This window comes from Conger conger, chromosome 3 (genome assembly GCF_963514075.1).
Source record: "Conger conger chromosome 3, fConCon1.1, whole genome shotgun sequence".
In the NCBI taxonomy this organism is placed as follows: domain Eukaryota; kingdom Metazoa; phylum Chordata; class Actinopteri; order Anguilliformes; family Congridae; genus Conger; species Conger conger.
This window is the reverse complement of record NC_083762.1, coordinates 16,402,713-16,430,101: the sequence shown is the minus strand read 5'-3', so window position 1 is coordinate 16,430,101 and position 27,389 is coordinate 16,402,713. Positions and strand designations below refer to the sequence as shown.

General features: G+C 46.6%; 3 protein-coding genes across 11 annotated transcripts; all 3 read right to left on the bottom strand.

Annotated features, from left to right (window-relative positions):
• Nucleotides 1–6,006: 6,006 nt before the first annotated feature.
• Nucleotides 6,007–12,296, bottom strand: LOC133125232 (RNA-binding protein 4.1-like). 3 transcript variants are annotated; one of them, XM_061236994.1, is made up of 4 exons: nt 12,195–12,296; nt 9,833–10,322; nt 7,822–8,714; nt 7,087–7,211 (listed from the first exon to the last, which is right to left on the bottom strand). In XM_061236994.1, exons 2-3 carry the CDS (start codon nt 10,242–10,244, stop codon nt 7,846–7,848), a joined length of 1,281 nt encoding a protein of 426 aa, XP_061092978.1. In that variant the 5' UTR covers nt 10,245–10,322; nt 12,195–12,296; the 3' UTR covers nt 7,087–7,211; nt 7,822–7,845. The 3 variants fall into 3 exon arrangements, with proteins under 3 accessions (XP_061092977.1, XP_061092979.1, XP_061092978.1); XM_061236993.1 differs by having other exon boundaries at nt 6,007–8,714; XM_061236995.1 differs by lacking the exon at nt 7,822–8,714 and having other exon boundaries at nt 6,007–7,211.
• Nucleotides 12,297–13,322: 1,026 nt separating this feature from the next.
• On the bottom strand, nt 13,323–20,311 carry rbm4.2 (RNA binding motif protein 4.2). Of its 5 annotated transcripts, XM_061236442.1 has the most exons (5): nt 18,850–20,305; nt 18,629–18,732; nt 17,008–17,443; nt 15,202–16,066; nt 13,323–14,825 (listed from the first exon to the last, which is right to left on the bottom strand). In XM_061236442.1, exons 3-4 carry the CDS (start codon nt 17,417–17,419, stop codon nt 15,222–15,224), a joined length of 1,257 nt encoding a protein of 418 aa, XP_061092426.1. In that variant the 5' UTR covers nt 17,420–17,443; nt 18,629–18,732; nt 18,850–20,305; the 3' UTR covers nt 13,323–14,825; nt 15,202–15,221. The 5 variants fall into 5 exon arrangements, with proteins under 5 accessions (XP_061092426.1, XP_061092429.1, XP_061092425.1 ...); XM_061236445.1 differs by having other exon boundaries at nt 17,236–17,443; nt 18,629–20,311; XM_061236441.1 differs by having other exon boundaries at nt 18,629–20,305.
• Nucleotides 20,312–21,993: 1,682 nt separating this feature from the next.
• rbm4.3 (RNA binding motif protein 4.3) lies at nt 21,994–26,777 on the bottom strand. 3 transcript variants are annotated; one of them, XM_061235964.1, is made up of 4 exons: nt 26,659–26,777; nt 24,395–24,832; nt 23,315–24,028; nt 22,583–22,721 (listed from the first exon to the last, which is right to left on the bottom strand). In XM_061235964.1, the coding sequence occupies exons 2-3, from the start codon at nt 24,801–24,803 to the stop codon at nt 23,346–23,348; spliced, it is 1,092 nt and encodes a 363-aa protein (XP_061091948.1). In that variant the 5' UTR covers nt 24,804–24,832; nt 26,659–26,777; the 3' UTR covers nt 22,583–22,721; nt 23,315–23,345. The 3 variants fall into 3 exon arrangements, with proteins under 3 accessions (XP_061091950.1, XP_061091948.1, XP_061091949.1); XM_061235965.1 differs by lacking the exon at nt 26,659–26,777 and adding an exon at nt 26,412–26,652; XM_061235966.1 differs by lacking the exon at nt 23,315–24,028 and having other exon boundaries at nt 21,994–22,721.
• Nucleotides 26,778–27,389: the final 612 nt, after the last annotated feature.

Here is a 27,389-nt window from a genome sequence, read left to right as displayed (position 1 = left end):
CTGACGCTGGAGCACGGTGGTCTTGCATCCCCCCGGCGGACCGTAGAGGACGCCCTCAGCCATCAGGGAGGATCTTGGCAGGAACCTGCTTAGGGAGACAGAGGAACAAACAAGGCCCCAGACCCGCCTGGCCACGGAGCACTCCCAGAAAAGATGGTGAATGTGTTCAGAGTCAGTGCATACGTGGGGGCAGCGTTCAGTCAGGGCTAAGTGCCGGCGGTACATAAAAGTTTGTGTGGGGAGACACCTATGGGCTGTCATCCAGGCAATGTCTTTTTGTTTGTTGGTAAGACACTTGTGTGTCACATTTGCCCAGATGACTTGCGGGTCCAGGTCTGGCCCCCCCCTCGGGAGTGTTACAATTTGGCCAGATCTTAAATGAGCCATGATCATTTTGTAGCTCCACGAGGTTAGGCCAGCCCTGGGCAGACCCATCCTGTAGGCACAGTCCTTCAGGGCTCGATAGACATAGGGGGGGTCCCAGCTGTAGGGTATGGTGAGGTCCAGCACACCCAAGCCCATTGCTCTGAGGAAGGGGGTGGCATAGTACCTGGCAAAGGTACCAGAGGCCTTACCCACCTTCCCTACGTTCTGGACAAGGGTGGCCAGACCCTGCACCATAATGATGGTTTCGATGTCTGGGACCCCCCGCCCCCCATTCCGCTCCTCCTTGAGGAGGGTGACACGTTTCAGTTTTTCCATCGTGCTCCCCCAGACAAAGCGGAAAGCCATCCGGGTGATTAACTTCCCGGTGGCTTTGTCTGGGGGAAACACCCTCCCCACATAGAGCAGAATGGGTAGGACAATTGCCTTCAGGACAAGGATCTTACCCGCCATGGTCAAGGGCCGTGCACTCCAGCTCCTGATTTTATTTTGGACGTGGCGGAGGGCTCCCTCCCAGCTGGTTCTCCCTCCTCCATCAGCCTGGAAGGTCACCCCCAGGAGCTTGATGGTATTCCTACGCACAGGGAAGGAAACGGTCAGCTCCTCACTCCAATGTGGAGACAGAAACATTTCACTCTTGTCCCTGTTGACCAGGGCGCCAGTGGCCACACAGAAGTCGTCCAACACCTTGGTGGCACAAGCGATAGAACGATGTCGTCCATGTACGCCATCACCTTTAGGCGTTCCCCCCCCGCTCCAGGGAGTGGATAGCCCACCACCCCTGGATTGGCCCTGATGGCCTGGAGGAACGGTTCCAGGTAGATGACGTACAGGAGAGATGCTAGAGGGCACCCCTGCCTGACGCCAGACCTGACATCGAACGGGGCAGAGGGCTGTCGATTGACAACCACTCTGCCCGTTATGTCTGTCAGGCAGATTTTTGTCCAGCGCAGGAGGGGGCCAGGAATGTTCATTTCCTCTAGCACTCTCTCCAAGCACACATGACTCACCCGGTCAAATGCCTTCTCTTGATCGAGACTGAGAAGGCACAAGGGGGACCTCCGCTCCCCGGAGTGGATGATTAGATCCCTCACGAGGAGCAGGTTGTCATTTATGGACCTCCCCTGCACACTGCAGGTCTGGTCCGGTCCGATCACCGATGTTATCAGGCCTTGGAACCTCCCCATCAGCGCCTTCGCCATGATCTTATAATCGACTGAGAGGAGGTTGATCGGTCCCCCTTCTTTGGGACAAGAGCTACTGAGCTCTGTCTCAGTGAGGCGCCTAACCGCCCCTCCCTGTACGCAGCCCTGAACACTTCCGCCACGTCCCCCTTCAGGAGATCCCAGTGAGCCTGGTAAAACTCTGCTGGGATTCTGTCAGGGCCCGGAGCGTTTTGCGTGTTCAAGGAGTGCACCGCCCTGGTGAGCTCCTCAGTGCTCAACTCCGCCTCCATCTGCTCATCTCCCAGGCGTCTGTCCAGGCAGCCCAGGAAGGTGTCCATGAGAGCCCTGTCTGAGGGCCTCTCGCTGTAAAGGCCCTCGTAGAACTCCCTGGCCACCTCCCGGACCTCCGCCTCTTCAGACACCACCACACCTCTGCTGTTATAGAGAGACAAGATGTTATTCGTCTTGGTCCGTGCCCTGCGGAAGAAGAACCGTGTGCATTTCACATCCTCCTCGAGGCCCTGGAGTTTGGAGCGGAAGGTCTGTTTCTTCCGCTCTTCCCGGTAGAGGGTGGTGAGGTTCTGCCGAGCTTGCGCGATCTCGCTGCTAACATCCAGGCCTCGGGACTGGAGGAGGCTTAGTCTTTGGAGGGCAGCATTGTGGTGTTCAAAAACTGCCCTCCTTTCCCTCGCCTTCCTCCGCCCGACTGCCCGGAAGTAGCCCCGCACTCGCTCCTTCACCATCTCCCACCACTCCACCGGGGAGTCAAAAAGATGTTTCAGACTCACCCACTCCCGGTATCTTCTCGAGAAGGAGAGACGCACCTGGGGGTCTTGGAGATGGCTGATGTTCATTCGCCAGAGCCCCTTACCCACGGTTATCGATTTCTCCCAGACCAGGGACACGGTTACCATGTGGTGGTCCGAGAAGTGCACCGCCTTGGTGGAATAGCTGTGCACCCTCAGGCCTGGGGAGAGCAGAAACATGTCAATTCTGGATGAGGAGGAGCCAGAGGAACTCACAAACGTATGCTGGGGAGGAGAGGCGCCCCCGGCGTCGCAGAGGGAGAAATCCTCGATGAGGGACCGCAGCAGGGTGCCGGAGCGGTCCGGCCTTGGTTTGCTGCGGTCCTCATCTCTTAAAGCACAGTTGAAGTCTCCCCCTACGACAACGGGCATTGTAGTGTGTAATATGGATCGTAATTTTGTGAAAAGGGAGACTCTCTCGGCCACACTGGTGGGGCCGTACACGTTGACGACCCTGAGTGGGGAACCCCCGACATCGAAATCAGTGACGAGGATTCGCCCACTCTCCACAATATTGTGTGCTGTTATTTTAACAAAGGGATTCTTCGTCAACGTGCCGACCCCATCAGCTCTGGCGATGTTGGAGCCAGACCAGAGAGAGTCTCCCATTCTCCATTCCCCCCCCAGAACGCCATCCAACTCCCGGAACGGGATACCACATTCCTGGAGCAGGACGACGTCCGAGGGGATTTGTGCAAGAATGGAGAAAACTGTTGAGCGTTTGTCTGGGTGTTTAATGCTACGGGTATTGAGTGTTGTTAGCGTAATTGTGTTTTCCATGAAAGTTTATTTTTGGTGTGTGTCTGGTGTACCGGAGTTATTGCTGGAAATTTTCTGGCACATTTGATCTATTGTAGAGAAAATTGTGTCTGGGTTATTCTGGCGCCTACTCACCCCCTGACCATGTGCTCCCATGGGTCTCCCCTCCCGACTGCCTGGGAGGTTCCGTCCTGGAGAGGTGGGGGCAGATGTTCTTACCCCAGGCTTCCCCCCAGCCCCTGGAGGGCCCTGAGAGGCGGATGATGTTTGGGTCCCGTTTACAGAGTCTGGACCAGGGGCTGGCTGGTCCTTAGTGGTTCTGGGATGAAGGGTGCTAAAGGTGTGGTGACCGGTCTGTCTCGGCTTTGATGGTGGTGGGGTTGGTTTGTTTGGGCGTGGTAGGGGATTTGGCCTAGCGGAGGTTTGTGGGGTTTCTTTTAAATTTGTCACGACGGCTCTTTTGGCTAGTTTGGTTTGGCGTGTTATTGCTGGATTTGCAGGCTGAGTGGGAAAATTGTGCTGAGCTGTAGTTTTGGGTGATCTCATTCTTTTGCCCTTTTTGGATTTCGCCTTCTGCCAGGGTGTGATGGTGTCATCGGTGTCTGTGGTTGAGGAGTCTGACTCCTCCACCGTGATGAGGATGTCGGAGTCAGGCTCCTCCTTTACTGTGGTGATTGGGGATAGGGTAATCAGGGGAACTGTGTTGTTTGGGATTTCCGAAATAGTGCTACAGGGGAGGTCTTGTGCCGTGCTCGGTGCTTGTGTTGGTATGTTATCAGGCTGAATGGGGGGGGACGTGAATGTATTTTCGATTACTGTAGGTATAAGAGGGGTAGGGAGCGGGGGGGCAGTCAATGACGATGGTAGGGGCGCGGTGCTCCGGGCCCTGTTCGCGTATGAGAGGGGGCAATCACGGAAGAGATGCCCGGGAAAGGGACCGAAGAGCCCGGTGGGGCTGTTAACCCCGCACAGGGTCCGCTATCAAAGCCCCGCTTAGCGCCGATAGTCGGGTGCCGCGTCCCAAAGGGGGTTGTATTATCTGTTGCCATTTCAGAGGCGAAGCTCTTAACAAGCTTGTTTTTTTAGCAATTGTTCCTTCAATCCCAAAAGTTAGAATATTTCAAACCTACAAGTTTCCTTCAGGTTTACCTCTCATCCTTGGTAATCATCAACAGCACCATGCGAGATCCAGCTTCTTTTTTTTACTTTCTGGTGCTCTATTGGCGCAGAGAAACTGTCCATCAAAAGATTTTACTTTCATTGGTTTAAAAACAAGGACGCTCATTCATCGCACCAACATTTCTTTACGTGTTTATGTGATTGGGATCTTTTCGTTCCATCCAAGACACAGTCAAAATAATAAAACAAATCACAGTTGCTTCTGGTTACACAATTCTGTTAGCTGACGGTGCAATGTAGTTATGGGAAATTGTATTGCAATATCATTGTAAATGTTCATATACGTATGTCTCTGAGATATACAATATGTTTTTAAAAATAATGAAGTTAAAATTGCAATTTATTTTGGAGAACAAATGTAGCCCAACGGATACAATAACATCCAGCCACAAAATGAATGCCGCAAATTTGATAAAGAATTATAATGGCGAGTAGCTAGTTGCTCCTGACGAGCTGGTCGGCGCCTTGCATGGCAGCCAATCGCCGTTGGTGTGTGAGTGTGTGTATGAATGGGTGAATGAGAAGCATCAATTGTACAGCGCTTTGGATAAAGGCGCTATATAAATGCCAACCATTTACCATTTACCTAGTCCTGTGGTAATGCAAGGGGTGATAACTAATTTACATGGAACAGGACTGTTCTAGGTGTGGCTCTTTTTTTGCATGTGCATGTAAATTGGGGGAGGAGACCATTGAAAAAAAAGTCTGTCTTAGTCTTAGTAATGACTTCAAGTCGTATTTGTTTTTATTGAAGTAGGAAACATTCACGTGTTTAAAGTGACTACTTGACAACCGCAATGTTCTCATCCCATTGGCAAATCCTCATTGGCAGTATTTCAGTCTTAATTAGCAAAAAACGTTTTAGTGTTGCTGGCATTTCCCAGCATGTATCTCTCCCAAGCGTTCTGGTCTGAGGACTCACAGCCCTGTACATCCAGGATCACAAAGGTCAAGAGGAACCCCTAATTTGAAGAAATAACAAAATCATGAAGAATCATGTTAATGACTATATGATTAGAGTACTGCAGAAGTGCCGAACAGAAGGGGATCATCCTGTCAAAAATATAAAAATGAATGTGTAATATAAGTAAATGTACTGAATAATAAAATTAACAAAATACGGAATACCGAAATTGCATGAGGTGTTGGATGTTTCTGTGGAGAGTAATCTTGCATTCTTAAATAATAAAATGTTAATTTGAATATGACTAGTGGGAGGTTTCTTTAGAAGTGAAAAGGTAATTACTGTAACTGCTAATTGATAACATATGCCTGATAGTTTTCTGAGATTCAGCAGGCAAAGTTAACAATGATAGGCATCATTTCTCAGTAAACTAAGTTCCTTGGTTGTTGATGCCACACGACAATTCCAATTTGGATTTCACACTATTGAACTCTACTGGGATCGTAGAGTCCTCCTTATAAAGAAGGATGTTCACTGCAGTTCACAAGATGGAAATCGGTGGAATGGAAGAGAGAAGTAATTATTTGACAACACATCTGTACCTCTTAGTCTAAGCTACTTACTTGTGTCCCTGAATTTGTGTTGTACAGAACTCCAGGCATTCAGTCTGAGGTTTGAAAATCTGGAAGGTGGACACATTATTATGCAAATATTTTTTTTACAAACAAGGTTGTGCTTTTTGCATTTTGCCACCCAATGAAACCATGGTATTATTCAGAGTACATAAAAAAAAAACAGGACAAATGCATCCAGTCACTGTAGACAATTGTTTTATTGAAGAGAGAGAGACTTACAGAAATACTACTCATGATATAGGTATGTTGTTCTCAAATAGGCAACTTAATTGCGTACTTGAAAACAGAACAGGGTATGGGAAATATCGGGTGAATTTTGCTTCGATATTTACATCACCTGCAAGAGCAACAGTCAGTCAATCTTTGTTTTGCTGAGCAAGCAACATCATTAGTTTGGTCAGACAACATACTTGTACGCCAGTTACTTGTCAACAGGTTTGGCTAATGTATACCATTCACTAACACAATTGTTGTGAAGACAAATTTTCCGTATTGGAGCAAAATTATGACTGCATTGTTTCAGCTTTTAAATCACTAAAAGACCAATGTCTCAAACATGAGCTCTATCATCCAACTTTAGTCATCTGAAACTTATTAAATGTATGTGAAAACTTTGCCTTGATAAAGTCAAGCTAGAATTATGCACATTTCAAATACTGCCTGTACAGCAACCAAATGCTGTTTTTTTTGGGTTTTTTTTAGAAAACATGGTACAATACCACTTAGTACCACTTAAAAGGTTACAATTTTTCTCCCCCACAGCAGCACTAGACAAACAAATCTCCTCATAAAAAAATTATTAGAATTCCAGTGTATCAATTCTTTCTGAATTCTTAACAGGTTTTCTATTTACACATGCTTATTAATGGACGTGTGTGCTTTTAGTTCTGAATTATTAAGTCCTGCAAGGAACTTTGCATACACAATAAAAAAAGACATTGGACTTTATCCAAGAAAGCATCGTTACATCGCCGTGAGCAAGGAAATTTCCATCTGGAACAACAAACAGGGACAGGCTGATGACACGCTGGGGGAAACCGCGCTAAGGAAAATTGAACACTGACAATAAAGCTGTCTTCACCAAAACCCTTTTCAAATACTGAAGTGATAATAAAACATCTGCACTCACAATTTAAAAAGTCAAAAAATATAAAACGGCAAAAAATAATCATGCAACCCTGCCACATTTTGGAAGATCAAGACAAAACCAAAAATAAAAATTGGCGTTCAGCTGATGCACGTTGAGACAAGATGTTGTTCTAATAACACTGCATCCGCGATACCGCTGTCTCCCGACCGCGTGGACGGCGAAACGCGGCGAGCCGAAACGAGATCTCGACTGAGCGCGCGCTTGTGAGGAACACGGTGGCGGTGCAACCTGTAAAGAGACAACATCATCATTTTCAGCGTCCAGCGCAGACCCCGGCTAGAAGTGCCATGCATCCATCCTCTTTCTCAAAGCCTGCGATACAATACTCTATTTCTTTATCGCTCCAATTACTTCTCCCATTCGTTTCCCCAACTTTTCGTTAGTAACCGCTAATCCACCCACATTTAAAATATAGCAGCTGAAGAGACTGCACTCCTGGGACTTGCCTGCAAGCCAGTGACTATTTATATTCTACACGCTAGCCGCTATCATCTGAGAAGCACACCTGTCATTGACGACAACTGGCATGCGTTTGATGAGTAGCTACAGGGCGCTTATCCAGCGCTACCCGAAGGTCATGCTCGACTGTTACATTCCTGAATTATTTACGTTATTTGAGATCTAACCGATCTTTGAGCTCCAATGATCAACAGGCTATCTGAATTACCCAAAGAGTTCAAATTATATGAAAGACCATCAATGGCAATTGAATAACGGGGGATCTGACCTCAATGGTTTGAAGGTCATTAGCTTATCTGGCGAAGTCAAGTGCTAACTCCTTGCGAGCTAAATCAGGAGTGCACCCCCTCACCCGTCAGAGGTCCTGTCGCAGGCTCACCTGGCAGAGTGGAAGGGGGGTGTGTTAGTAACCGTAGCGTGCCCGGTCGGCGTAGGGGTCCCTGGCCCGCGACATGTCGTACGTGGAGCTCCTGGAGAGGGAGGACACCGGGGAGAGACGCGAGCGCTCGTACGAGTACCCCTCCCCCTCGGCCGGGATTCGCCGTATGGGGCTCCGGTCCCGGGGGTAGTACGACGGGCCGGGGGTCGGCGGGGGAGGAGGGAGGGGTCGCCGCTCGTAAGGGTCGAGAGCGGCGGCGGACGACAGACGCTCCCTCATGATCGCCGACGTGGACGGAGGAGGAGGCGGCGGGGGCAGGGGGACGGTGCGCCGATCGTCGAAATAACCGGTGGCGTAGGGGCGCGCCCGGTACTTCTCGTAGAAGTCCACCACGCCGTACGGGTCCCGCTCGTCGTAGGCCGAACGCCGCGCCGGGTAGGCTGGTACCGCCCCGTAGCTCGCCGCGCCTCCGCTCCCGAAAGCCGCCTCGCCCCCGTACGCGCGGGCCATGCTATGCTCCGCCGCCAGGCCGTAGCCCGGGGGCACCCCGTAAGTCACCGCGCCCTCGAACCCCACGCCCCTGCCGTACCCCGGCCCGCCGTAGCCGGCCCCCCTGCCGAGGGCCTGGACGGGGGCGTAGCCGCTAGCGAAGCCTGGGTCCCCAGAGAAGCCCCGCGGGAAACCGCGGCCGCGACTACCGCCGCCGAACCTGGAGGGCCCGAATCCGTTGGCGCCCGGGCCCATGGGACCCTCTCCGTACGATCCGTTCTGGTCCAGCGGGCACTCTTTGGACCAGTGGCCCTCCTGCCCGCACCGATAACACCCCGTTCTCTCTCCCATCCCCGGAGCGGTACGCAGGCGGCTAGTCGAAAGCTTCACGCTCATCAGTTTGCCTTGGAAAAAGGAAAGACGCAGAGACAGTTTGCTGTGGTCTACACCGCTGGTACCGTTTAACGGGTGAACCGTTTCAAAGGCCGCATGCGTCTAAGCCACTTTCCTGCTCTACATGAATACAAATTTGGTAGGAATTCTCCAAAAGCGGTTATCAATTGCCCAAAGCACGGTGACAAAACAGGCAAGTATGTGAAATATTAAATGTAGTTAAATACCCACTTCATTTAAAATTCCACAAGCGTTTCTTATTTTCAATCCTTCCAATGACCGTTAAACATTTTACAATCTGCCAAAAAATGTATTTGAGTAAAAAGGCACATTCATGCATCTCAATTTTTGGAATATGCTTAAAAGAAAAGGCCATATGATAATCTGGATAAATGACGCGTGCAGTAATTCCATTCAAGAAATGTACTACTTCAGTCAATAAAACCGTGCTTTCTTCCGCATCAGTAGCCAATTAAGTTGCGTGGACACTTTTAGCCAACCAATCAATGACTGAAATCAAATCAAAATGACTAATTAATGACTGGTGCTGAAACATACAGAAAACCAGCAAGCACTGCTGCCCTCAATGACTGCATTCTAACACCTGTTCCAATTTCAATTCATAACTCGTACTTCTCATTCATAAAAAGCTACTGCAGACAAGCAGTCCTCTTGTTCAGCCCATTGAACCAGCTACCTACCGTAGTGAAGTGAAGCTTTGCCCGGGACCAAGTGGCCTCATACTATGTTAAGCAACTTTACACAGGTGTTTGTTCACTACATGTAGTCTCTACAGCAGGAGAATGCAGCCACCGTCAACCTTGTCTCGAGCAACACTTCTCCCCCATCACTACACAAAATCTTTCTGCCACCTCTGTGGAACAAATATGAGGGTCGATAGTACCCAATTACTGCTAGCATATTGCCATATTTGCACCAAGATGGGTGACTGGGCCCCCAGCTAGTTCTCGCAAAACCTCAGGAACGTTTATCACGACACTAGCATCCCCTCAAGATTCTGGGCAGGACATTTCTCCTGGGGAGGAGGGGAGGGCTGCAGAGAACACTGTGGTTATTCAGAAGCTCCTACGCTGGGCCTACGACCTCCCTGCCCCCACTGCAGATTCACCTTGGAAGGCCGTATTATCCAGGCCGCTGATGGCCTCCATCGCGTCCTCCACGCGCTCCATGTGCACAAAGGCGTAGTCCTTGACGATGTCGCACTCCACCACCGGCCCGTACTCCTCGAACTTGGCCCGCAGCTCCTGGTTGGTGCAGCTGCTGTTGATGTTGCCCACGTGGAGCTTGGTGGAGGCCTTGGACTTGCTGCGGCTGAGCTCCACGTTCATGGCCAGGCCGTTGAGCTCGTAGTGGTGCAGGTTGCGGATGGCCTCCTCGGCCTCCGCCTTGTCGTCCATGTGCACGAAGCCGAAGTTCTTGACGATGTCGCACTCGGAGATCTTGCCGTACTGGGAGAAGAGAGAGCGCAGCTCCTCCGCCGTGGTGTCCTGGGACAGGTTGCCGATGAATATCTTCACCATGGTGCCGCCGGCGCGTTTTTGGTTCTGCGTTAGCGGCAACGGGGCAGAGGGCTGGGCGTTTAAAAGCACAGGCGCTGTCTAAGACGTCAGAGAAGAGAGGAGGAATACAATGAGCTTGATATCAATTACTTTGGAGTAACACGTATTTGTGACCTGAGGGTACGGTCCTCATAGCTGTAGTTACAGCCCGCTGTAAAATCCAGCTATGCCAGCTTGAAGAGCTTAAAAACTGAGCTGGTCATAAGCTGGTCTAGCTGGGTATGAGCTGGTCTAGCTGGGTATGAGCTGGTCATAAGCTGGTCTAGCTGGGTATGAGCTGGTCAAGCAGCTACCCACTGTTTCACAACATAGTTATGTCAAGCTGGGAGCTGTTCTGAACTTGTGAGCGAGTGAAATCATGTCGAGCTGGGAGCTAGTCTGAACTGGTCAGCCAGTGAAATCATGTCGAGCTGGGAGCTGGTCTGAACTGGTCAGCTAGCGAAACCATGTCGAGCTGGGAGCTGGTCTGAACTGGTCAGCTAGCGAAACCATGTCGAGCTGGGAGCTGGTCTGAACTGGTCAGCTAGCGAAACCATGTCGAGCTGGGAGCTGGTCTGAACTGGTCAGCTAGCGAAACCATGTTGAGCTGGGAGCTGGTCTCTTTCAAAACCTCACTTGAGCGGTTTCTTTTTCAGGAGGGTTAGTCCTGCATGACTGGTTGGTGCTTCAGACACCGCGTTTTTTGAGTAAACAAATACATTGCCTTAAATGTTTTGGGGTTGCTAAGCTAGCACAAAAGGCTAATTGTGTATTCGAAGAAAAAAAAAAAAGGGTTATGTTGATTACGGAAAGTGCTTACAAATCTGTTACTAATATATATATATATATATATATATATATATATATATATTATATATTAGTATATATTAGTATATATATATATATTTATTTATTTTACCTTTATTTTACCGGAAATAGTCCTACTGAGACACCACTTTTACAAGGGAGTCCTGGCCAAAATGGCTTAAAATAGAACAAATAACACAGATGTTGCATTACACACAGCAAGACACAGAAGAACATAGACACTACACAACACTATACGTGCCATTAGTTTGTTGCGGATGATTAAATTCCAAAACGTAATGCTTAATCTTAGGTGAAAATCCAAGAATGGTTTCAATTATTCAATATCCGAGAATACCAGATAAATAAGTTAATATTATTACAGAAACTGAGTGAATGCGTGGGTTTTAATGCATTTATCACAGGGAAAGGTACGTTATACTTGCCCAACTGTGAAAATGTGATACTGCTTGCAAAGAACAGAAATGTTCAAGATACCAGTCCAAACCCATAAAAAAATGGGTTTGGACTGCTACCTAAGTTCACAATCCATATCGATTAACCGTACATTTATTTTAGATGGTGTCGCATTTAGCTATGACGTTTTACTACAGTGCGAGCGTATGCTGGGACGAGTAGACACCGGTGATCAAAACCAAAGGTATTCCGTCCCATTCCAGCGAGGATCCTGCCAACGCCATCCCTTATAGCTCATGATACCGTTATAACCAAGAACAGACAAAGGGAATAAAGGCCGCTTTGTCCACACATAACAGCGCATTCGTGACATCGCACGCAACGAATACGACATGTTAACATTTACGCTATTTAACAAAAAACAGTAAGCAAATTCTAACAAGTAGCTAAAGAAAATGCGCATACGTTCATTATACCTCACAGGACAGCTAGGCTGCTCACCTGCTTGCTAGCCTGCTAACGCCAGTGCAGTGACAGTCCCGTTTAACAACCAGCTAGAGCTAGCTAGCTAAAAGTGCGAGGCAATGTACTTTTTTTTAACAGAGACCCGGGCGTTCAGCTCACACTGCTAAATTGCTCTGACTGCATGGAACATAAACAATCAATGTATAATTAATTTTGTTTTATTAAAAGAGCGTAGTTTCATACCTTTTACTCAGTCGCAACCCAACATCCACAGGACCCAAGTTATGAAATGGCGTCGTCGGTTACATGCTAGCTGGGAAGCTACTGGCTGCCAGTAACCTCACATGGAAAGAAGAGATTGGAGGAAATCCAACAATGTGTGTCCCGCCGATAAATATATTGGTTAAACGCAGGGGAACTCTGACAAGGGTTGGTGCTGTATGCTTTTGTATTTGTAGTTTGTAACAAATTGCGGATTTCAAAAATACCAATGCCTATACATCCTTACTTTTCCCAAAACATGCCATGCCATTTCAAAATAAAGTACTAAAAGCAGATAATTGTTCCCATCATTATATACATATACATAAACATATACAAACATGAGGTGAGCGTTTTAAGTATCCTCTTCATGGATCGACAATGACATCGACATGAATAAAGTATCAGATTATTTACAGCAATTGTGTTTTTCTCATTCCCATTATATTCCAATTGCCGTTGGAATATAAAATGAAATGCGTAAGTATTGTAACAAATTTAGTTGTTTTTGAATGAAACAATGAATATGAGGTTAAAGTGTCAGCTTTAATGTGAGCAAAAGTAATTGGAAAAATGTATGTCTTCATATTTAGGACTTGGTCGCAAATCCTTTTCAGTTTTACATTTTGGAGTCATCCTTCTTGGAATGTTTTATTTTTTCTTGAAGGTGGTTTTTCAAGACTTCTGGAACACCATTGCTTCAGTTGTTATCCTTACATCAGCATTAGAATGTTCCGTTAAGAGCATTCTACTACCATACTTGTGATTTCACAGCTAAACTTTTTACACCTTACTTTTTTCACCCTAATGTTAACTAAAATTACACAACAAAATTTCTCAAATTGACCAGAGCTTTAGCCATGACTATATTGGCGATATAATCGCTTTTTTTTATTGTCAGGTGACCCAACGGACAAATCAGATGACCCCTCACAAGGCTGCAACTCACAACCCAGTTTGGAAACCGCCGCTTTAAAAGGTTCATAAACATTGCTGAATTGGGAGTCATAAGGTCCCCTTCATATTGTCATAGTGACACGGTGAAAAACAGCAGAAGAAATCCAGCTAAAACAAAAACACAATGAAATGGAACCCATTAACCAAGCACGATTTCACCAAAAACTCTGGTTTATTAAAAAAAGGCAACATACATAAAAAATATACATAGTTTGTCTCTTTTGTCAGCGGTTTATAAACTATTGCAAAGCAGAGGAAGAAATGTGAAGTGAACAAAGGCACCCATCTCGGGAAGGATCATGTGCTATAGCCTGTAGTCTCAAACTAAGAGAACAGCCCTGAGTCAAGGTTGATTGTTAGTTCTACTCAAATGCGGTTAGCTGGTACACTTGTGCAGAGAATATGGTTGGTGGATTATAATTTCAGGAACTCTCTGAATATCAGACTCTCATTCTCTCTTAAACTGCAGCATTCACAAATAACAGTTTCAAAACAAGGACAGCTCCCTAAATGCGGCTCACGTGCTACGCCAGCTTTCATTTATTCATTTCATTTAAGCATATTCAGAGCAGAACTTGTCATCATTCTATAAAACTGGACTACGTGCAATAGGTGTACATTCATTTGCCCATCACAGCCCTTCAAAAAAAAAAAAAAAAAGGTACAAATCCCCCTGCTCACGGAAATTGCCATCTTTGGGAAAAACACACTTGATTTCTGACTATTTGCACCTTTGGTTATACAAATGCCACCATGAACTAGATTAAGCAACACTTTGGGCAGAAACCCATTTTGTGTGACATAAGGGGCATTTTTACACAACAGTTAACAGGTCATATAAAATTCTAAAAGATGCACCAAAATATATAAATTTGAAAAGCGGAATGTCTTATTTGCATACAACTTGACCGTTTATTCACGCAGTACCTGAAATTACCTTATTTCAAGAAAGAGTAATATATACATGCACTTCAAACAACTACTCACATTCAGAACAAAACACTCAACATTTTGTTGGAAAATAAAATTAGCAGGTGCACCTGTCTTCACGGTTCAAAGTTTTAAAGACTCACAAACCACTTTCACATTTCTATACAAAATAACTAAAGATAATCTGTATCCTTTAGAATATAAATAAATAGTGGAATTTGCAATAACAGCTGTGACAAAATACAATGTGCCAAACTGAAAAATATTTATATGCGAATTCTTTTTTTGGGGAAAAAAGAAAAGAAAAAAAGGCCCTTGCCAAAGTGTTGTTTGATCAGAACAGCAAACAAAGTGCATGAACACAAATACAACACACTAACTACATCTGGAATCCAACCAAAACGTTCACGACAAGACAGGTAATGATTGCACCTACGTCAGTTAAAGCAAATTAATATATTTTCTGCAAGTGCTGTCTGCAGCAATTGAGTGAATAGAAAGCAACAAATCCCTTCTTTTTTTTTTTTTCTCTAAGTACATAAAGTTATGTTTGTTTAGCTGGTTGAGAGATGAATGAATCCAGTGTTTGGAATAAAAAAATGAGGGAACAACCCTTCGCCTCCTCATCACATCGCTCTTGACACAGCGGGGAGTTTTAGCAAAAGTACTCTCTTCTCGACATGCCACACGTGGTCGGAGGAGCGGTTCCAAAGGCGCCTCCCGCAGCTGAAATGAGAGCAGACCACACTCAGACTCGGGCGGTGTTCCCCCCAAATATTCCATTAAGCACAATTCACTGCCTGAGAAATCCTACACAATTTGTAAAAATGCACACCCCTCTCGTTGCAACGCCAGGGGAGGAAGCTCTTCCAAGTTACCGGAATTAGCATATTCCAACCTAAATCCCATTAGGAACTTGCTGCCAACTGTGTGCCACGCGGAACCTGCAAAATAGTAGGTTTCCACTCCACTGTCCTTATCGTGTGACACCAAGACCGAGCAATAAGAACGACACAAGTAGTGTGTGGCTCTCACCTTGCAGACAGAAACAAGCAAAAAGAACAACACAAGAGCTGGCTTCGCATCAGCGTGTGGCTCTCACCTTGCAGACAGTAAGAGCTGTTAGTAAGCGTAGCGCGCCCGGTCGCTATAGGGGTCCCTGGCCCGCGGCATGTCATACGGCGAGCTCCTGGAGAGGGAGGACAGCGGGGACAAGCGGGAGCGCTCGTACAGGGCGCCGTCTCCGGAGGAGGGCGCTCGGCGGATGGGGCTCCGCTCCCGCGAATAGTACGAGGAGCCGGACGAGGAGGCGGCAGGGGGCAGCGGCCGGCGGTCGTAGGAGCCGAGGGCGGAGGGGGGCAGGCGCTCCCTGGAGATGGCGGGGGACGCGGCGGGGAGGGAGGACGGGCGGCGGTCCTCGTCGTAGCCGCCGGTGGCGTACGGACGGGCCCGGAACTTCTCGTAGAAGTCCACGCCGCCGTAGCGCGGCTCGCTCTCGTACGCAGCGCCGCCGGTCTTGGGGAAAGCGCTCTCCGGGCGGCCGCCGTACGCGCTCTGAGCCGGGTCCAAGGCGTACTGACCCGCGGGCTCGTAGCTAGGCCGGCGGCTGAAGCTAACGGGGGGCGCGAGCATCTCCCCCGCGTACCCCGCCCTCGGCCCGAAAGGCAAGTTTCCGAAGTGGCCGGGCACCGGCCCTCTCGGGATTCCAGGACCGGCAGGGAATCCCGGCCCGCCCCGGGCGAAGCCCGGACCGCCCCTCGGGAAGCCCCTGCCGCCCGCGAAGCCAAAGCCAAAACCGCCCCCGCCCCTGCCCCCGGGGCCTCCCGGTCCGAAGCCGCCGTTCTGAGCCAGGTGGCAGTCCTTGGACCAGTGCCCCGGCTTCCCGCAGACGAAGCAGCCCGTGTGGTCTCCCATCCCGGGGGCTGGGCGGAGGCGGCTGGTCGACAGCTGCACGCTCATCAGCTTCCCTGGAAGAGCGGGGGAAAGAAGACCAGCAAGAGAGCGTTGGCTTCAGGAGGGTCACGCATTCCATACCATGTCAACATAGCAACAAGAACCACCACGTTGTCAACACAACTTTCTCCACACACTACAGTACCATTGCAAATGATCCCCTCTGTATGACTAAATTACCACAAAAAGGGTGACCTCTGTGGAATGGTCAACTTAACTGCTGCAAACACTGCAAAGTTAGCTCGTGTACATCAGGGGGCGGGCAGACAAAGACTCTCTTCTCAGAAACACAGAATGTAAAGCCACTTCTCATTTTCACCCTGCAGTCCACTAGCTTTCATTGAGCCAGATGAACAATCCAAGCCCCAGAAAACAGCTTTAAGCTTAACTGCAAAAACGATGGGGTGCAGGGGGTTGTTGCTATTGCAATTGATAACAGGCCTGGGGGCAGTTGAGATACAAATTCATTACACACTAATGGTATATTATTTCAATCAATTATTCAGGCAGGACAATGAGAGCACAAAACCAGATCAGTATACATTCCTTGAAAACCAGACATTCCGGTCAAGAACTGGTCAATCTGGCAGTCCTGCACTTCATGCATTGCTTGAGAGACACTTTGAGACCTTGAACACTTATAGGTGAGGAGACAATAACTAAAGGACAAATCTAGTAGGATTTTTAAATGTTCAATTAGGTGCCAGAGCTTAATTTTAAAGAAGTATGAACTTAACTTTGTGAAGATGCACTTGTTTATTAAATTCAATTTTTTCAATTCAAGGGTCCTTCAAGAATTCCAAAGATGTTTCCCTAAGCATCACCCTCCTCCCTGTACAACACAGGGCATCATAGCTGGCGATTCTTTGTAAAAAACGGAAAACAAACAAACAAAAGCACAAAACTTTTCATATGCAAAAGCCGGGATTTAACCCTTTCCATTCTGCAGATTCACCTTGGAAGGCCGTATTATCCAGCCGACTGATGGCCTCCATCGCATCCTCTACACGCTCCATATGCACAAAGGCGTAGTCCTTCACTATGTCGCACTCCACCACCGGCCCAAACTCCTCAAACTTTGAGCGCAGCTCCTGGTTGGTGCAGCCACTGCTGAGGTTGCTGACGTGCAGCTTGGTGGAGGCTTTTGACTTGCCGCGACTCAACTCTACGTTCATGGCCATACCGTTCAGATCTTTCTGGTTCAGGTTGCGGATGGCCTCCTCGGCGTCCCCCCTGCTGTCCATGTGCACGAAGCCGTATCTCTTCAGCACATCGCACTCGGTGACCGTTCCATATTGGGAAAAGACAGAACGAAGATCCTCTGCCGTGGTGTCCTGGGACAGGTTTCCGATGAATATCTTGACCATGGTCACGTCGAAGGGCTCCTACTCCTGTAACATGGGGTCGAAAATAATTAGTTGCATGCATAAAACGTTTATTTAAAAGATGCTAACTTGTAATGTAGTGGCGCAAACAGGTGATACTCGCAAACCTGTGGAATGATGGAATTGATGTGAATGTCAATTACTTACTTGCATTCTAACTGCAAAAGTCAGTTAACGTTAACCATCTATTGCAGAGTTTATTTTTTTATTTTTTTAAATTCTGTAATTCGTTCTACAACCATCTAGCTAACCTAACTGACAGTAATACTATTGTCAGGTTGTATGCTAAATGTGTTAACGTCAGCGAATGATTCTCATGGCAAATTTACCGTGTTAGTCCAACTTTTTAAAAGGCGGTGCAAATTACCCATTTTACATTTGAGAGGTACGGACCTTACCAAAAATCGAAACTGGCCTGTCTCGTCGAAGTTGAAATAAACGAAACCAATGACGGGTATCTGTAAGTTGTTTAGCTTCTAGCTAACGATAGCCAGTATTATCCAAATGTTGGGCTAAGGTTGTCAAAACATTTTTGCGTAATTCGCACGGTAACTTACCGGGTAAGTTAACTCTTGCCTAAAATTCGCAGTGAAACATTAGCAAAAGCAGCTATCACCATGACGAGACAACTTCCTCCGAGCAGGAGTGTGAACACAGAACTGTCAGCGTAAAGCTACCTACACCTCCGAACCACCACCGAGAACTGCAGCCAGCCAGCCAGCTAGCTAGCTAGCAAGCCATGTAGCAAGCTAGGCCTGATGGAAATGAGCTAGCTACTTCCGTAGCGTTGTTGGACAATCAGCGCCAACTAGCTAAGGTTAGGTAGCCAAGCAAAGTTGGACAGCAACAGCTAACTTAATAGCAAAGTAAAGTAACTCAGCTAACGTAATGCTTACCACTTCCGTCATTAATCATATAGCGATCCAAAAAACAAGCTAATGTAGATGGTAACATGGCTAGCTGGTTGGTTCCTAATCTGAAGTTTAACATTAGCAATATAGCTACTAGTTACGTTAGCTAAGGAACTATTTTTAACATGCAAAGTACAAAGCTAACTTGAAAAAAGAAATCAGTCTAAACTATTGACAGTAGTATATTTAGCTACTAATTGAAAATACTATTAGATTTGGACACAAATCACACAGCTAAATATATAGGTTTAAAAAGTAGTGAGCTAGTTCTGTCCCTTACCAGTCTCGCCAGCTCCACTGCCAATGAATGAAATTAGCTACGAAATGGCGTCGCTGTCAAGGGTGATCATCTCGCAGGTCCTCTCGACTTCCGGGAAGTTCTAACTACAAAACGGGTTTCTTAGTTGCCATACTGCTTTCCAGAGAACGTGTACACAGTAAATAGGTGCTGGTTTTCATTCCAAGAGGCACCTCATCCACAAATCTGATGCCAGTACTCACCTGTGACAATGCAGCCATTTTGCGCCAGAACCCCCTTAACTTTGCACCGAGAGTTCAAAATGTACACAGTCATGACATAGGTTCAATCTCTCAATCAGAAAATATCCCCCATCGCTCCACTTCATACAGTGCACGATTTCTCGCAAAGTACTTCAATCCTAGTCCCGTGTTTCGCAGCCACATGCCAGAGGAATGTCTATATTTAGTATGGCATGAATTTACTGCTTTGGAATATCACTGGATAGATCCTAGTAGAGAATAAAATAAAATACAAAAAATTCGGAAAGTGCATAGTTCTTCTAAGCATGTACAAAAGTGCACATTTCATCCCCAGTGTAAGCATACAAGCCATTTCCACACCCCGTAGCTCCAGGGAACATGACAGTCAATAGATTTACGAGGAAACACCTCCGACAGTGCAAGTAATGTTTCATTTTTTTAACGATTACCGATAGCTCACGAGTTGCTGCGCAAAAGGAGAGTAGGGTACTACTTTATAAAAAACAAAAAAAACTTTGAATAAATATTAAGTAAGGCTCTTCAGACGGAAATAATACGATTGTTGTAGCCCATAGCATGCTTTGCAGCTACTTTAAGTAGATGTACTTTAGATTTAAGAATCGCCCTATACCAGCTATTGTAATGCCAGCCGGTAGTAAGAAACGTATTTAGGAGCCAAATCAGGGCTGCCAAACCCAGTTCATGGAGATCTACCCTCCTAGCAGTTCACTTGAACTAACAAAGCACACATCATTAAACAGCTAGCGATCTCATTGAGCCGATTAGAAGAATCAAACAAGTGTCCCAAGTTAGCGTTGAAATGAAAACACACAGGATGAAATCTCCAGGAACAGCGTTGGACAGCCAGAAGAAGTGGGCCTGTACGAAACACAGGCTGAAATTTTTTTTTTAAATCCCAGAGCGTGAACGATGCATCCCTGCTCAGATAACTGGATTTCCAGAACTCTTATGTGAGGAATGTTGCTTGTTCACATTACCTGCAGTCAGTACCTGTCATAGTAAGGTGCTCCATCTCAGTACATGAATGTCCAAAACAAGGGAAATGCTTAGTGGAATGCAGCTGATGTTGACTGAACTGGGGCAGTTTGTCTAGATGTCTGGGGGAAAACTTGGCCAAACCCTACCAAAGGTTTTGGTGAACCAAACAGGATGCAAAACTTAAATTCCAGACCATCAGGGAAAGTCACTTTTGTTTCACTTTCTATTCTGCTTCTGTCACAAGCAATTTGGCCAATTTCTCTGGTGGCACAACCTTTTAAAAATAACATTTCTGTGCCAAACTCCAGATAACCACATGGTCCATTCACAGCACGTTTGCGAACACAAGCGTTGTAAATTTTACCCCTGCAGCTGTGCTTGCAATGATTGGTTCACTTCCGAAATGAAGGTGGGACAAATGTGCTGACATCAGGACTGTCGACATTGCTCCAACACTGTACTGGTATGTGGAAAGAAACAGCAGACCCTGGCCTCAAGAAGACATAAACAAGTGTTTTCAAAAGCATGCATGCACCTTGTGGCCACCTCTCAACCTTGTATTAGTTGGTTAAAAAAAAAAAACAATGACAACTTTTGTGGGTTTTTTTTTAGCATTTTATTATATTGGTAGAGCATATTCACAAAATAAAAGTTTTAATTTCAATGAACCTTTCATGACTAAATTAGCAGTGGCACAGATCCGAGACAAGCATCCAATTTCACACTCGTTCCCCCCCGGCTGTCCTCCGTGACACGCTTCCTACTAAAAGAGCAAACTCGCTCCAAGCCAAAGAAACAACTAATCCGTTTCCAATCTGACAATTGAACCCAGTTAATTTAGTTAACATTCTCACTAATGCAAACCGTAGCATTCTTTCTACAGACTAGTACATTATAAACTGCACAAGAGGGAATATTGTAGAATCTCAAGAGATACAAATATTGGTTAAGGACAGACTAGTTAAGACACACGGTTTGAATATGGAAGCATGCACAATTAAACCAATCAAGCCATGTTATCAGATGTAAAGACAAGCATTACAAATCAGTCCCCAGCTTAAACAAGGCCATAGCAAGGTCTATGCCAACCAAAGGAAAACACTTCACTGCAGTTTTGAATCATATTCAAAACTATGAACAATTACTTCAGTGTCTTATTAGTCTACTGCTAACCCTGCACAATAGAGAACTTCACACAAAAACCTTACTTCATCTTGTTGAAATATTTTAAGTTTTACTGCCTCTGGAACCAGTTGAGGGGCAGGATACCAGATAAAATCTTCACCAGCCTGTACACTATCGTTGTCCTCAAAAGTGAATGGCAAATTTTTGGATAACCTGCGCTAAACCTACAACGGTGGCAGTCATTTTCCAGGATATCCCATTATTAACCAGGACATACGATTCTGCAAATTCCTTGTAGCCATGTTCTGGACCAGGGTGCTCAAAACTTACCTTACAATCAGCAATTTTTCACCATTCTGTCACGAACCCCACTCTCTCTCCTGTGACTGAGAAAACCAGGCACAGGAAGCTGTTCTCAGAGTTATAAAACCAGTACACACAAATGAAGTCAAAACTAGAAGACGGCTAAGAGACTTAACAGTACATTACACAGTAAAAATGAAAGGTTGAGCAAAGAGGATCTTCCTCGCCAAGGAAGTACTGGGCAGTGGGAGTATAAGGACTTTGGACTAAGCAACACGCAGGCATCGGAATGACGGGAAAAGCAATGGGAAAGAGAAATGGATTGTGTTCTCACGCTGGGGCAATAGTGATTTTTAGAAAACAAATTCACATCGCAAAACGGAGGGTCTTGTCACCTTTTAAACCTAATTGGTTTGGCCGCTTAATCTGAAAAGCTGGACTATGTAGATTTGAGGCCACGTTTTTCCAGCACGAAAATCAGGTAGCGGGAATGTCATCGCATTACTGAACTACATTTTAAGCAATCACTTTTAAGCGAATTAAAATGAGCCCATGCAAAAGTGAGGAAGCCAGAAGAACGTCTTATCGCTTTCTTTTTAGGAAACGACATACAGCGTTAGCAAGGGGAACACGAAGAAAGGGCCTGGTACACGGAGCTGAAAGAGCCGTTTAGAGGCGGGATGGGGGGGGAAGTTAAATAAAGTTCAAAATAAGGAATTCAGTTCAAACAAGTTTATTAAAAGGCTTTGCAATTAAAGATGCCCTGCAAAGAAAAATAAAAACGTACATCTCCTGCCTCCAGGGTACTACGGTGTGCAGCTCTCATTTCAAAACTAACATACACATATGCAACACATCACACTTGCATTTGGATGAGCTTTTAAACTGCTGTGCCATCAGTCGCAAAGCGCAATTACGGTACCTTCCTTTCACAGGGTGCGAAATCTAAAGTTAAATGAAACGGGTTTGATTTTTTACAAGATTTCCAAAGTATTCGTTTTTATATATATTTTAACTTAACATACAGTAATCGAAACTACTGGAAGTTACAACCCGAATTAATTTATTTCCGTTATACATTTGCAGTGTTAATTAGAACTGAAGAGTGTGGGAACGCCTTATTTAGAGCCATCAATTCAATATTATATCCAAAAATTTGTACAGTGCCCTAAGTTACAGTTCCTCCTGTTTGAAACGCCAGGGGCTTGGACAATAAAAACAAGTAGTAAAAAAAAAAAAAAAAACAGAAACAAAATAATCGGTTACAGTCTAAGCAAGTGGACGAAAAACGAACGGGCGTAAAAAGCGTTTTATAGGACGGATGGTCCGCACTAGAACTCCTTCCGTAAGAGCCTCTGTCGAACGAAACGCGATCCGCCGCAGACGGGGTGGTTTTGCGCCGCGTGCATCAGGAGACGACGACGATCCTGTCAGATAATTTAAACCTGGAAAGAGAGCAAATCAAACAAGTCAACGGCCTTCTTCCCCCACTCAGTGCAGCACGCGACCAGCAAACGGTCGTACTTGCAGAGAAGGCATCGAAGTATTGAGCGGTCATTATTTTTATGTTTTTTTTTTTTTTTTTTAAGCTCCTAGCCTCTACGGAGAGCAGCCTCATTGACATAGATGCAAATTTGATTAAACACATGATCGATTTTAAAAGTTTGAATTGCGAATGGTTTAAACGCACACCACACTGAAACACCTAGTTGGAAAATGACTTAATAGATTTTTTTTTTTTTTTTTTTAAATCAACTGTGAATCGTTAATCATTTTACACATTTAAGAATACATTTAATCATGATCAATCCAATGCAGGAGTCGGCCAACTGATTCTTCCCCCCCCCCCCCATCCCACACGAAAGCTACAATCAGAACATTAGCGCCACGGAACCAGCCGTTATATGTCCTTGTAAAAAGCTGGAATGCGTCTACAGGAAGGCATCCCTCTACACGGCTCACAGGAGCGACTGCCCAAGTTCTACAGCACAACCACCTCTAACCCACCAAGTCCGTCGCTACGGCAACCTATCCTCACCTTGAGTACGCGCCGTGGGGGGGGGGTGCGGTTAGTAAGAGTAGCGTGCAGGTGGCGGAGGCGGGGGCACCCGGTCGGCGTAGGGGTCCCGGGCGCGAGGCATCCCGTACAGCGGGGTCCTGGACATGGACAGCGGCGAGAGGCGGGAGCGCTCGTACGAGTAGCCGTTCCCGGCGGGGGCGACGGGCGCGGGCGGCGCCCTCCGGATGGGACTGCGGTCCCGGGTGTAGTACGAGGAGGCCGGCGGCGGCAGCGGCCGACGCTCGTAGGGGTCGAGGGCGGAGGTGGCTAGGCGCTCCCTCATGATGGCGGAGGACGGGGGCGGGGGGGGAGGCGGCGGGATGGCGCTGACGCGCCGCTCCTCGTACGAGGTGATTCCGTACGGACGGGCGCGGTATTTCTCGTAGTAGTCCACCACCCCGCCGTAGCTATCGCGCTCCGACCGCTCCCGGTCGTAGGAGGCGGACCGGTCGGGGTAGGGGGCTCTCCGCGGGGGAGGAGGGGGCGGGGGAGGGGGGGCAGGGGGGTACCCGTGCCCGTGGGATACGGGGTGGCTGAAGCGCCCCCGGAAGTAGCCAGGAGGACCTGGCTCGGGCCTCTCCCCGGGGAAACGAGGGGGCCAATACCCTGCTCTGTCTGGGGGAGGATGCCCATACTCCTCCTCCTCCTCCCCTCTAGGGCGGCTCTTTGAGATTTGCACGTGAATCCGTTTGCCTTTAAAAGAAACCAATGTTACTCATGGACAAAAGCTGGAGAAAACGAAAAAACCTGAACGAAAGACCCTACCCTAAAGATCGGGACTTTGTTCAACAACTGCTGTCATGAACATTTGCACATCACACGCCATCCTGGTACTGACTCGGCTCTCAATCAAAGTTGAGGCAGCATGAGACTGCAGCACGTTCTGAGAAACGCAGCTCTTCTGCAGCTATGACGACCTCGGCCCCTTCACGGACCTCATCGCCCCTTCCTTTAACGTCTGCCAAAGACTAAACTATATCACAGCACACAGGAACCCTCGAGACCCATTTCCCCATTTTCCCCCCTCCCCCAAATCAAACCACGCATCCTTAGGCTTACCCTGGAAGTCAGAATTGTCCAAGCCCTTGATGGAGTCCATGGCCTCCTCGGAGTTGGCCATGTGAACGAAGGCAAAGTTCTTGATGACGGCGCACTCTGTGACCGTGCCGTACTCCTCGAAGAGGGCGCGGAGCTCGTCATCGCAGCCCTTCTCCACGTTGGCCACGTGCAGCTTCACGGGGCCCTGGTTCTTGCCGTGGCTGGCCTCCACGTTGATGGGGGTGCCGTGCAGCTTGTAGAGGTGCAGGTTGCGGATGGCTTTGGTGGCGCTCTTGCGGTCGTCCATGTGGACGAAGGCGAAGTTCTTGATGATGGCGCACTCGGTCACCGGCCCGTACTGGGAGAACAGCGCCTGCAGCTCGTCCGTGTCGGCCTCCTGGGGGAGGTTTCCGATGAAGATCTTCACCATCTTTAAAATCGCAGTGATTATCACTGAGCCTAGGAGAGAGCCAGAAACGTTCACAACGCCGCCCAAAAATCAGCCCGACATGGTAGCTTCTGATTCTATGTCGACAGACGCATCCAACAACAATTATAGCCCTATCCTTTGATAGACATGGTAAAACTTGAGGAATCACGGAATTCAGTCATTATGACAGAGCCTGGAAGGAACGGATTGCATATGTTTTGAAACAAAGGAAATGAGAAATGCCAATGCCCCAGGAAAGCATAATATTGTCACCCAGCAAATACCATAAGTTAATATTTACCCTTTCCCGCTTGCTCATGTGACAATTGTACATACAAAACTAGTACTAGGTCTTAAGATAGGGGAAAACTACAGTAGTTCACTTATTCAACTTTAAATATAAAATTATTCAGCAATGACTAAGGCTACTAGCTGTTATACCTCCACAAAAATACAAAAAGTAGTTTGAGTTGATCTTTGATAGGATGCCAATCCACAGACCATATTAAAAAGCATCCTCGCAGAACGAAATAAAGCCTTACCCCTAACATACACAGAATATTATCTACACAAGTGGACAACGTTAATGTCTTTTCTACCGAACCGCTCAATCCCTGGAATGACTGCATGGTGAAGATATGGACCATCCTTGCTGAGGGTGAGGGCTTACCTTTGGAATATACACGGAATCTATGGCAAGCCTGAACTGACAGAAAATAATTTGTAACAGTATACTCCATATCGAGTTTCTTAACGGTTAACGCGTTTTCAATGGTCTACAATCACCCATTGTGCTAAGCGACACACGAAACTTGACAAACTTGAACTACCAGTTTAGTCACAGTTGCTTATCACTGGAGACTTTCGCTTCAACATTACATCCGTAACCGGAAGTAATTTCATGTTTAAATCTACTAATAAGCACTCTGTCACCCAAATACAATTTGGTAATGGTCACTGTCCGCAGATTAAACTTTAACTGAACAGCCATTTAAAACCCGCTAGGTAAACGTTTTTCCCGCTGAAATTCCGAGCCAAAAAACACTTTGAAACGAAATGAAAGTAGCGTTAACGTAACATTCAGCAATTTCAGAGGTATGTGGCTTTAAATTCGGAAACTGGCTAGAAAGAGCCAACACATAGAAATTCATCGATAGGTTAAACGTTCATTTCACGTACTTTCGTTATGACGACCACATTTCAGTTGCGCACTAGTAACTTAAATCGGCCTGTGTTTGGCTCACTTTGGAACAAACTACTAGCTAGGACTTCCTTGAATTAACGTTACCCGACTTAAGCTTAACTAGTGGAATTTACTTAAATTTATTGAAGATAACTTGTGTACCTGCACACTTTCTACTGCCGCCTCTTAACTTACAAAACGCTACGAACTGCAAAGGCGTAATGAATGAGCACGTCAAGCACCACGACAATCGAGTTTAGTAGGCCGCATATACCGCGACAGGCATCAAAATATACGATTCTGTTTTACTCCGCGCTAAATGATAGCATTTCTAGTCAAACTGGACCGCTTGCTAACAGAAATACCCCCAGGTCTGAAGTTATGAACACTGGCTAGCAAACAAACTCGAGTGAGCCCAGACTCACCATAGCGAATTAGCCGATTAGCAAGCTAGCTCGGCAACATCTCATCTACCGGCATACCTAGCTAGCTAGTTGTATATCTACAGCACTTTTGGCCAAGGGGGAAGATAAATATAGCTAACATTACTCTTCAAAGTTTGTTCGTTCATACACCGAGGTGAATGTTTTCTATATAATGTAAAGCAACTAAAATGCTTCGCGGTTAAGAATCCAAGAAGCTGAGCATTAAATAGGCGTCCACCTCTCTTACCTCAGCCTTTAGAAGTCGCACAGAAGAGAAAATGGCGGCTCTTCTTCTCTTGATTTCAGTCAGTCGTATAAATCCCTCCCTTGGAAAGCTGCTGCTAGCGCTATTGGCGCCCACCGATTGGTTCATGGCATTGTCCTTCCAGGATCTTCACCTATCAGCGAGTTATACCCGCGCGCTAAAAAATTGTTTGGCCCAAAAAGTCAGTTCTTTAATTCATAAGCTCAACCACAACCAATCAGCATCATTCGAAACTCACCTCTTCCGTTTGCTCGTTGCTATAGGTAACTGTTTTTTTTATTATTAAAAACATGAAGAAACCCAATTCACCGGGGTTAAAACCTGCATTTATATTGTTTGTTTGTTAATATAAAAATAAAAAACAGAACGTCCACTAACACGAAAAGTGTTGCACAAAATTACAGAACTCGGTGATTATCTCGGGAGGCGACTGTCAAACTAAGTACAGTAAGGTAACTTATGTGATTGTGCTGCCATCTAGTGGGAATTTAGCTCGATATATGTAACCAAAAAAATAGTAGGCCTATCTCCTGACAGGACGGTTGAATGTACCTTGGAGCTTTGTGACTCGTCTGGGTGCACAGCATGTAGGCCTAGTTTCCACTGTTCCAGTGCACAACAAGACCGTTTATTTGTTACTGTAACTTACATGGTTAGCTGTAGCAAATATCTAAAAAGGCTGTGTGCAGCTGTGATTACTCAGCTGCAATAGT

What these genes read in the sequence shown, in the direction of transcription:
- LOC133125232 (XM_061236993.1), bottom strand. Translation starts at nt 10,244, where the DNA reads ATGGTGAAGATATTCATCGGCAACCTGTCCCAGGACACCACGGCGGAG. An exon ending in GGATAATACGGCCTTCCAAG is followed by an intron (nt 8,715 to 9,832) that starts GTGAATCTGCAG and finishes CCTTTTTCCAAG; the next exon opens with GCAAACTGATGAGCGTGAAG.
- rbm4.3 (XM_061235964.1), bottom strand. Translation starts at nt 24,803, where the DNA reads ATGGTGAAGATCTTCATCGGAAACCTCCCCCAGGAGGCCGACACGGAC. An exon ending in GGACAATTCTGACTTCCAGG is followed by an intron (nt 24,029 to 24,394) that starts GTAAGCCTAAGG and finishes TTTCTTTTAAAG; the next exon opens with GCAAACGGATTCACGTGCAA.
- rbm4.2 (XM_061236441.1), bottom strand. Translation starts at nt 17,419, where the DNA reads ATGGTCAAGATATTCATCGGAAACCTGTCCCAGGACACCACGGCAGAG. An exon ending in GGATAATACGGCCTTCCAAG is followed by an intron (nt 16,067 to 17,007) that starts GTGAATCTGCAG and finishes CCGCTCTTCCAG; the next exon opens with GGAAGCTGATGAGCGTGCAG.